The 11,190-nt window shown below is 41.8% G+C and overlaps 1 protein-coding gene across 1 annotated transcript; it reads right to left on the reverse strand.

Moving 5' to 3' along the window:
- Positions 1-7,277: 7,277 nt before the first annotated feature.
- On the reverse strand, positions 7,278-8,243 carry LOC144528162 (odorant receptor 131-2-like). Its single transcript, XM_078266637.1, has one exon. It carries the CDS (start codon positions 8,241-8,243, stop codon positions 7,278-7,280), a length of 966 nt encoding a protein of 321 aa, XP_078122763.1.
- Positions 8,244-11,190: the final 2,947 nt, after the last annotated feature.

Below are 11,190 nucleotides of genomic sequence, written 5' to 3' on the forward strand. Positions count from 1 at the left end.
TGTGCGTATTAACCCTACTAAGTCAACGTTGTAGCCTACAACAGGAGAAACACGTTCTTTATATGTCTTATTTAATATCTCCAGATCAATACAGTGTAGAGGCTTTTTTAATCCATCATGGAATTACAGTGACTTTGTAACATCATCCATCTTCGTCCGCTTATCCGGTATCGGGTCACGGGGGTAGCAGCTCCAGCAGGGGACCCTAAACTTCCCTTTCCCGAGCCACATTAACCAGCTCCGACTGGGGGATCCCGAGGCGTTCCCAGGCCAGTTGGAGATACAATCCCTCCACCTAGTCCTGGGTCTTCCCCGAGGCCTCCTCCCAGCTGGACGTGCCTGGAACACCTCCCTAGGGAGGCGCCCAGGGGGCATCCTTACCAGATGTCCGAACCACCTCAACTGGCTCCTTTCGACGCAAAGGAGCAGCGGCTCTACTCCGAGCTCCTCACGGATAACTGAGCTTCTCACCCTATCTCTAAGGGAGATGCCAGCTACCCTCCTGAGGAAACCCATCTCGGCCGCTTGTACCCCTGGATCTCGTTCTTTCAGTCATGACCCAGCCTTCATGACCATAGGTGAGGGTAGGAACAAAAACTGACCGGTAGATTGAGAGCTTTGCCTTCTGGCTCAGCTCTCTTTTCGTCACAACGGTGCGATAAATTGAATGTAATACCGCACCCGCTGCACCGATTCTCCGACCAATCTCCCGCTCCATTGTCCCCTCACTCGCGAACAAGACCCCAAGGTACTTGAACTCCTTCACTTGGGGTAAGGACTCTTTGTAACATCAATAAATAATTATTCATTTCAGTTTAGTCTTTTCTTTTGTCTATATAGTCATATAACAGTTATATACACATATAATATTACATTTAACAATCTCATATGCTGCTTGCCTCGGACCCAGATAAGCAGTGACATTGGCCTTAGGCTGCAGCAAATACAACTTTATGGAATGTTTTACTAGCAACCTATCATACTTTCAAACCAAAATCGACACAATTCACAATCAGCCAGCCGCCTCATCTTCCGCCACCCTTCCCCCTTCCCATCCACTTATTTACTTTGTTCAGTGTAATTCCTGATACCGCTAGTGATACAGTGGTATAAACCGATCCCCTGGCATCTTATGCTGCTCGATACATCGGTCCGCTTGTGTTCCATTGGCACATACGGTTCGCTAGGCCACTGTCAGGGACAAACAGTAAATTAATTTCATATATTCTTGCAGATGTACCCAATGTTAATACTAGAGTTATACTTAGCTAACATGGCTATAGTTAGCCTAGCCTATTGTAATCTGACGTGGGGCTGGATTTGAGGCTTTGCTCCTTAGCTTTCGCTCTCTGTATGTTGGCATTCTCAAAATCCCTTTGCTATGGGAAACAACCTTCGAGCTTGCAAGCTTATAATATGTGAGGACTCTTACAACTTTGAGTAGAAGGATTGAAAAGTGACACTGATATCTTTACGATTTGTTGAGATACCTCGGTCTGTGCGAATGCTGTTGATAGTAGCTCTGGATTCGCTTTGTTTTAATTTCAGAGCAAGCCATTTTCTTGGTTTACAGCCATTAAAATAGTAATTTTGCCTCACTCTGTGCATTATGAACTCAGCTCTCCTTCTTAGCAGATCATTCAGCTCTGTTCGACTTGTGACTAGAAGAGTATGTGTAGATTTAGAAAAACAAGTCTTAAGAGATTGCTCTAACGATTTACAGCGTTCTTTCAACTCCGCTATCCTTGCCTCTCTTTTCCTCTTCAAATTGACCGCGAAGGAGGATTTAAAATCTCTAATAAATCCTTTAGTTGCCTGCCATGTATATGCAGGTTACTACCCTCGCGGCCTGGTCCTACGGGTCCCCGAGACGCTGCCTGGGTGGGGGTATTTGCGTGCGTGCCTGGGTGTGTGTGGGCGAGGTGCGTAACAGTATCTCACATCTCACACAGCACAAGTATCCCAAAAGGTTTTTTATTCAGAATAGATTCAAGGTTCATTTCACTTCATTTCACTTCATATCAAACGCAACGTTCTCGTCGTCGTTCTCATTGTCGTTTGGTGTCAGGCCGCAGGCAATTCCAAAGTTCTCAGAGCGGACGGGACACCGAGAACGGGCGCGACTCCCCACACACGTCTGCGCAGGCTTGACACAATTATGGTAGAGTTGCCATGGTTCCGTGTGAACTCCCTTGCTACTACTTGAAACCAAAGAAGCGTTGCTCTGGTTGCTTGCAGCGCTATCCTATCTATTTATTGCGTGCAGAGGGAATTTGAATAACAACCGTGTATCCCGACCCCTCGGATTGAGCCCTGCCAATGGGGAGCTTGTCAGGCTACAAACAAATAGTAATAGTAATAATAACCACGACTACCACGACGACGATAATGATAATAGCTGCGGTGACAAATACCCCTCGAAAGGGAACCAGCTGCTCGTCCACGGTCACGTCGGGGCCCGGGTTGTAGAGGAGAGGCAGCCGCCGCTCCCACGCGTCCCACACGTCTCGTATGGCCGCCAGTTTGTCCGAGGCTCGTCTTGCGGCTCTCGTCTCGCGGTCGTCGAATCGCAGCAGTCTCGAGTACGCGTGGAACCGTTTGAGCGGCATTGTGACGCGGAAAATCGCCCTGCCGTTCTCCTCGTGCCACAGGCTCTCCACGGCCTCGTTTCGGGACCTGAACACGCCGGCGAGGAGCAGCAGCCCCAGGTAGCCGCGCAGGTCCGTGGCGTTTTCCACTCGTTGCCGCATTTCCTTAGGCCCTCGAGGTTCGTCGCGGCCAGTACGATGTCTTCTATTTGCCGTGTGACAAACAGGTCGAACGTGGAGACTACGTCGTGCAGCGATGAGTTTGCCGGCCACGGGGATGATTCGTTTCCGAGGACCATTCAATTTTGCCGTTTCTTGACAAGAACGTTTCCCTCTCCTCATCCTCTTCGTCTTCACCCTCTTCGTCTTCTTCTCCTATTTCTTGTCCACCCTCTTGTTCTGCGTTTACTCCTTGTTCAACTTCCTCGTCTGGGCCGTCGTCATCATCGTTGTCGTCGCAGCAATCTTTTTCTCCGTCGTCGTGTTTGTCTCGGTCCTCTTCTGACGCACACCCGCCGGATTCGCATTCGTCGTCAGAGTCGGAGTCGCTGTGGTCGTGGTTGGCGTCTTCTTCTTCTTCTTCTTCTTCTTCTTCTTCTTCTTCTTCTTCTTCAACTTGCACTATAATCATCTCAACATAGACAATCATTTCTCTTTTTTATTGCACTATTTGCACATTAACATTGTACATTTCATATTTTATATATTATTACTGTATATTTGTTTTTATTATATATGTTAAAAGTCTGGATAATATATATTGTTTGTATACCTGGAGTGGTAACATAAATTATTTTCCCCAGGGTTTATTAACAGTTTTCAAAGTTAAAGCCCCATCCTTTAACTTTCACACAGATGCATGACATTTGTTAGGTATATGTATCACATCCAGACATACAAAAAAGCCTCTTGGAGCCATAACCTGAACCCAACAGGGCGTCAGCTATATTAAAATGAATGTGCAAATTATAGATTATTTTGACTATTTGCAGACTACTTTAACATACTCCTCCTACAGATGTAACCCAATCGATTTCAACATTGGTCAGTACAATATAAAGACCTTGCCAAAGCTAAATTGCGAAGCTTTTGTGCTTTTATCCAATGGTGCGGGTGTGGCTAGGTATCAAATTACCATGTAACTCTAGTGTACATTGTTCAATAGTGTACATTGTTCAATCTGCCCCAAAAGAGACCAGTCCTAAGGACATCTTTGAGCCAATATTGAGTTATAGTCATAGCGCCACCTACTGGAAACGGGAAGTCAGCCTTGTGTGATGAAGGTCATCTGAGTTCCCTGACATTTACATAGTGTAGTGTAAACATGATATACAGCAACGTTACATATAATGTGTGTTCTCTAGCGCCCCATAGTGGACACAGATAATGGTACAAAATGTGAAATATGTATTTTCCAACGCTGTGCTCTCAATGGAAGGAATCAAGTCTAACTCTTGCGTGCAGTGTCTGACTGTCATGGAAATGCATGGCTGCGTCGACCAGCGACCCATTGGTACCCCCATCGTGTGCAAAGTGCGTGGGCCTGTTCATCGCTCCTTGCAGCTTTAATTAGGGCCTGAGCATGAAACTTCAGAATTGGTCAGTATAATCTAAAGACCTTGCCAAAGCTAAGTTGCAAAGCTTTTGCGGTTATGTCGAACTGTGTGGGCGTGGCATGGCGTTGAATTTTCATGTTTCACCATTAAAAAAGAAGCTGTTGTAACTTTACTTTACATTGTCCAATCTGCCTGAAACTTCACATGCTGGTTAAGAGTCCAGACCTGGAGACATTCACATTCCCATCTTCAGTCATGGTCATAGCCCCACCTGTTGGCAACAGGAAGTCACCCTTATGTGGCAAGCATCACCCGATCATCCCATCAGTACCCCCGACGTGCTGGGAGGGGCAAGGGCCCGTTTATCCCTGCTTACAACCTTGCAGCATTGTTGAGAAGCTAGGCACAGGAACTTTACTAAGGTCATTAGGAGCTGCAGCATTTATTCAGAGACAAACCTACACATTTAATACCTTAACTCTTTTGTGCTCCGATCACCGACAGCTAGAGTGACACTGAGATCAAAAAGTGACTGATGGTATGCCACAGTGGCATAAACCGATCACCTATTGGCTTATGCCTCTCACTACAGCGGTCGTCAGAGTGGTATACTGCTTGTGTTCCACCGCCACATACGGTTCCTAACAGCAGGTGGAACTGGTAAGCCACTTTCAGTGACAAATAGAAAAGTAATTTCATATATCCTTGAGGATGTACCCAACGTTAATATTAGAGCTAGCCTTAGCTAACATGGCTATAATTAACCTAGCCAATTGTTCTCATGTGCTAATATGCTGGATTTCAGGCTTTGCCCCTCTTCTTTCGCTCTCTGTGTGTTGGCGTTCTGAAAATTGGGAGAAAAAAAACTGGCAGTGCGAGACTAGCAATATATAGATACATTTGTGAGTCATACAGCACTCTCACAAGCTGCATTGGCCCCTGAAAGTTAATTTTTGTTTTGACAGAGTAAAATCCACCATTTTTTGGGGTCTTTATTTTGATAGGAGAGATGAAGACAGGAAAGGGGGTCGAGAAGGGGGGCAACATGCAGCAAATGGCCAAGGATAAGAATTGACCCTTGGTACATGGGGTGCATGCTTAATAAGTTGAGCTACCAGCTTCTCTGAAGCTTTCAATAGCATCTCACCGTCATCAGCGGATGAGATTCTTCAGTTGTCATTGTTTTACCTAAGGATTAGTCTCGTATTCTACACTTGTAAAACAACGTGGTTACAACTTTTGATATCATCATTTTCTAAATTGATATTAAATTGGGGAACAGCCCTTTACCTCTACTGGAAAATAATATCTAAGTTCTATAAGACATACATTTTTGAAAGAGGTGTGTGTGAGGCTAAAATGAAGACAAAAATGATCGCCATCCACACAAGAATGTTAGCTCCAGTGGCAGAACCAATCTCTGTCCATATTAACCCTTGTGTTGTCTTCCCGTCGATCATGCACGCTGTAAAGCTTAAAACATAACTTATCACCCAATTCTGTGTTACACCTTCTAGCCAACTTCATTCCAACTTATTCCCACTAGTTTTACACTTATGTTTGGAATTCATGGTCAATGAACCTCATTTATGTGAAATTCTACCTAATGTTTGAGTTAAAAAAGCACTAAGTTATAAATTATTTTGACTAATTAAAATCAGAGAAACGTTCGTTTTGAAACCATTTCATTATTTTTATTAAATTAAATAAAACACCCAAAATTAATTTATTTAAGAATGTAGTATGGAACCATCCATGTTATTTTTGGGCAATTTGGTTGAAACCCATATTTATATATGTAGGAGTTTTGAAAAATGTCAAATTTGACCTGAGGACAACATGAGGGTTAACACGTCTGACAACACATATCGCATGACCATTCACAAACACTGGGCAAGTAAATGTAGAAAAAAAATATTAGTTTTTCAACCAAAACATAGTGTAGATGTAGCCTCAGGTGAAAAATGTTTTAGAAGGGGTCAAATAGACCCCTCAGTACTTTCCTACGGGGCACTGCACTATAAAAGGGGGGCAATAAAACCCAGAATGGAAACATTTTTATTCTTGGTTCAAACTTTATTATCAGAAACTGCTGTTTTCAGCATCAACACTTCTTTGTTGTCGCTAATAATATATGAAAAGAACAGAAATCCAAATCTGTAATTTGTTCATACGCTTTCCATAAAACACAAATAACTATATGCAAGTATATACTAAACACAAATGTTGGACATATTCAAAACTGTAAAACATGTAAATATAATAACTAATTTCTGAGCAGAACTTGTTTACATGCAGCTGTAATCAGTTCATTTGATTTTTGACTTCACTTAATTAAAAATTAAAAATGCTGAAGAGGCTAAATGTTTAAACATTCACTACTATTATTATATTTCCAGATTTACTTGAAACAATTCATCAGAAAGCAATGATTAAATGAACTGTTCTCCAAATTGCTGTAAATTAATAAATACACTTACTTCCTTGTCAACTCATACTGACACATTTTTAAATCCCAAAGCCCTCTCATACAGTAGTTAAAGGTACTCCAGTGTGGCCCCTGGTTTTTAATTAAAAGGAGATTTTAAAGCCTCTTGGCTTTCAAGACATTTTACAGTAACGTCTTAAAAGTGTTCTGAGCAGTGAAGTCGATTTGTGGGGGGGGTTTCTGGAATAAATTCAAAAGATTTATTTTTTAAAAGTAGGTGAGGAGGTGAGGAAGGATAGTAAAAATCACTTTGATGTTAATGCTGCTAGTTTTGTTGTTGTTTGTTCCCTATCTTAATAAGTAAGACGTGAATTGGAGTAATATTTTTGCATTGTTTAAAATGGTCTGTTTGATTTATCTTATTTGACTGTTGTTTTGAGTAGGACCTGATAAGCCGATAGCTTCTGCCTATCGCTTTACAAACGGGACATGTGTTATGTTGAAAATGTATTTATTGTTTTATTGTTGTACTATTTCTTTTCTTTTTTGTTATTCATTCATACATTTAATATATATTCTTTTAATCGTTCAAAATAAACATTTCATTTCATTCAGAAAACATATTTTTAGAGATAATAACACATTTCTTTGTATATTTCAGATAGAAAAGTAGAGTTTGTATTGAAAAACATTCTTCTCAAACTGTCACCGGCTCTTGTTGGGGAAAACTGAGCTTTTCCACCCACAGCACAGATTTTGCATGAGGACGGGTCTAATGGTTTGATCCCTGAGTCCATAGATGAGAGCACTCAGACACCTCGGAAGGATACTCAAGAACACAAAACAAACATTGTAAATACGTAAAATGGTTAATCTCCCCGCTGTTCTAGCAATGGCTATAATAATGGTGGAGAACATGGAAGAAGTTAGAACCAGGCATAGCTGAATCAGGTGAAGCAGAAGCGTTTGAAGAACCTTTCTGGCTGATGCTTTGTCTGTTGAGGCAGACGTGGCTACAAGTGCTACACCAATATAGGAGCCGATGATTGCTAAACCCACTGACACAAAGAGAGTGCTGGCATACACTTTTTCAAAATCATTAAAGATTGGTGCAAAAAACAAGGCTTCTTTAGAGCAAAACTCATTCATATGCAGATTAAAGGGGATTATTGTGAACACGTGTACCAGCATAAAAACTCGAATGAGGATATTGATAAAACTAAGGGCCCACACCATAGCAATGGCCATGCCTGTGCTTCTCACAGTGAAGATGGTAGCATGCTTCAGAGGCAGGCATACAGCCACATATCTCTCAACTGACATCACAGCCAGGGTGAAAGGAGAGATTGACTCTGTGACAACACAGAGCAGAACAAGGAAACCACATGCATCAAAGGGAATTTTCATTTCAAAACAAGCTAGTATGTAAAGCAGAAGGTTTGGTACCTGCTGAAAAGTGTCTGCAAAGAGCAAATTAAACAGCAGAATAAATCGGGATGTCTCACAAAACACTGGCTTACTCCTCAGGGTGAACAGCAAAACACAGTTAATGTAGAAAAATGAGCAGATTGAGCTTACGATGAACAAGCCCAACAACATTATTTCTTGTGCATCTTGACCTGGATCCAGACTAGCAGTGACATTGGTCTTAGCCTGCAGTAAATACACCATTATGGGATGATATCTGAAGAAAAGCTCTTTTGGCTTGCTGTAATTGTACTAGTACACTACAAAGTAAAGTTCATCATGCCAAAAAAGGACAAACTTCTCCATCACCACAAATACCTCTTCAGTGCAGAATCCCAAATGATCCATCGTTGTTGAGCAGTGAAGTCAGGAGGTTAGAGGCCATGTTCATTTTCAAAAGAGCGAAGCTGATCTGGTGCTGTTTTTTCCGCAGTGTACGGTATATATGCTTTGTCCTCAAGCCACCCCTTACAGGACATCATTACATCAGCATGGTCATTAGATTAGAAATGAATGATGTAATCTCTATAACACTGTCACATTTCTTACATTTGTTACATACTTTAATTGCCTCTCTTTTGGCTTTTTTTTTAATTAATTTAACTTAACTCAAGTAGCTTTGTTAAAAATAGTAAGTCATTTTCGTTTTATGTGGAGACAATATTTACAGACCATTTATGATATAATAACTAGATCATGCCACACAATTGTTTGACATTAAAGGAAGTACTTATAAGTCTTTAATTTTTGACAAAGATAGCAGTAAATTGTGTAGCACCAGAACTTACTAGGCAACTTAAAAACAGTCCTTTTACTCTACAGCCAATGCAGTTTGATTCATAATGGATACATTTTCTGCATTTCTACATGGTTTAATGATATTCCCAGCTACTTAAAAGCAACACATTGTGATTAGGATGGGAAAGATGGGAGGTAGTGTGCATGCTAATAAGTGTAGATGTGTTTGGTCAGTGCTCCTCTTCACAAAATTGACAAAATGATTATTATAATGTGTTTTATTCAATTATAGGCCTAGACTACGAGTTCACTTCTTTTATTGAAACTAAGTGCATGGAAAAGTCAGTAAATAAAGAAGGCTTTACACCTCCGACAAAGCTAAATCTGCAGATTGTCAAGCCACCAAAGCTAATGCTAATGTCAAAATTTAGTTATTCACAGATTCATATTCTGTATTAACTGTATATAATATTGTACGTATTAACCCTACTAAGTCAACGTTGTAGCCTACAACAGGAGAAACACGTTCTTTATATGTCTTATTTAATATCTCCAGATCAATACAGTGTAGAGGCTTTTTTAATCCATCATGGAATTACAGTGACTTTGTAACATCATCCATCTTCGTCCGCTTATCCGGTATCGGGTCACGGGGACCCTAAACTTCCCTTTCCCGAGCCACATTAACCAGCTCCGACTGGGGGATCCCGAGGCGTTCCCAGGCCAGTTGGAGATACAATCCCTCCACCTAGTCCTGGGTCTTCCCGAGGCCTCCTCCCAGCTGGACGTGCCTGGAACACCTCCCTAGGGAGGCGCCCAGGGGGCATCCTTACCAGATGTCCGAACCACCTCAACTGGCTCCTTTCGACGCGAAGGAGCAGCGGCTCTACTCCGAGCTCCTCACGGATAACTGAGCTTCTCACCCTATCTCTAAGGGAGATGCCAGCTACCCTCCTGAGGAAACCCATCTCGGCCGCTTGTACCCCTGGATCTCGTTCTTTCAGTCATGACCCAGCCTTCATGACCATAGGTGAGGGTAGGAACAAAAACTGACCGGTAGATTGAGAGCTTTGCCTTCTGGCTCAGCTCTCTTTTCGTCACAACGGTGCGATAAATTGAATGTAATACCGCACCCGCTGCACTGATTCTCCGACCAATCTCCCGCTCCATTGTCCCCTCACTCGCGAACAAGACCCCAAGGTACTTGAACTCCTTCACTTGGGGTAAGGACTCTTTGTAACTTTGTCAACATCAATAAATAATTATTATTCATTTCAGTTTAGTCTTTTGTTTTGTCTATATAGACAAACAGTTATATATACACATATAATATTATATATAACAATCTCATATGCTGCTTGCCTCGGACCCAGATAAGCAGTGACATTGGCCTTAGGCTGCAGCAAATACAACTTTATGGAATGTTTTACTAGCAACCTATCATACTTTCAAACCAAAATCGACACAATTCACAATCAGCCAGCCGCCTCATCTTCCGCCACCCTTCCCCCTTCCCATCCACTTATTTACTTTGTTCAGTGTAATTCCTGATACCGCTAGTGATACAGTGGTATAAACCGATCCCCTGGCATCTTATGCTGCTCGCTACATCGGTCCGCTTGTGTTCCATTGGCACATACGGTTCGCTAGGCCACTGTCAGGGACAAACAGTAAATTAATTTCATATATTCTTGCAGATGTACCCAATGTTAATACTAGAGTTATACTTAGCTAACATGGCTATAGTTAGCCTAGCCTATTGTAATCTGACGTGGGGCTGGATTTGAGGCTTTGCTCCTTAGCTTTCGCTCTCTGTATGTTGGCATTCTCAAAATCCCTTTGCTATGGGAAACAACCTTCGAGCTTGCAAGCTTATAATATGTGAGGACTCTTACAACTTTGAGTAGAAGGATTGAAAAGTGACACTGATATCTTTACGATTTGTTGAGATACCTCGGTCTGTGCGAATGCTGTTGATAGTAGCTCTGGATTCGCTTTGTTTTAATTTCAGAGCAAGCCATTTTCTTGGTTTACAGCCGTTAAAATAGTAATTTTGCCTCACTCTGTGCATTATGAACTCAGCTCTCCTTTTTAGCAGATCATTCAGCTCTGTTCGACTTGTGACTAGAAGAGTATGTGTAGATTTAGAAAAACAAGTCTTAAGAGATTGCTCTAATGATTTACAGCGTTCTTCCAACTCCGCTATCCTTGCCTCTCTTTTCCTCTTCAAATTGACCGCGAAGGAGGATTTAAAATCTCTAATAAATCCTTTAGTTTCCTGCCATGTATATGCAGGTTCAGAGACTGAGTCGGTATTAATTGATATAAATTCAGCCAGTTTGGTTCTAAATTCTGTATCAAAAGCTGTGTTCTGGAGAAGGGAATTATTAAATTGCCATCTCCTAGATATTTC

Source organism: Sander vitreus, chromosome 13 (genome assembly GCF_031162955.1).
Source record: "Sander vitreus isolate 19-12246 chromosome 13, sanVit1, whole genome shotgun sequence".
NCBI classification, from domain to species: domain Eukaryota; kingdom Metazoa; phylum Chordata; class Actinopteri; order Perciformes; family Percidae; genus Sander; species Sander vitreus.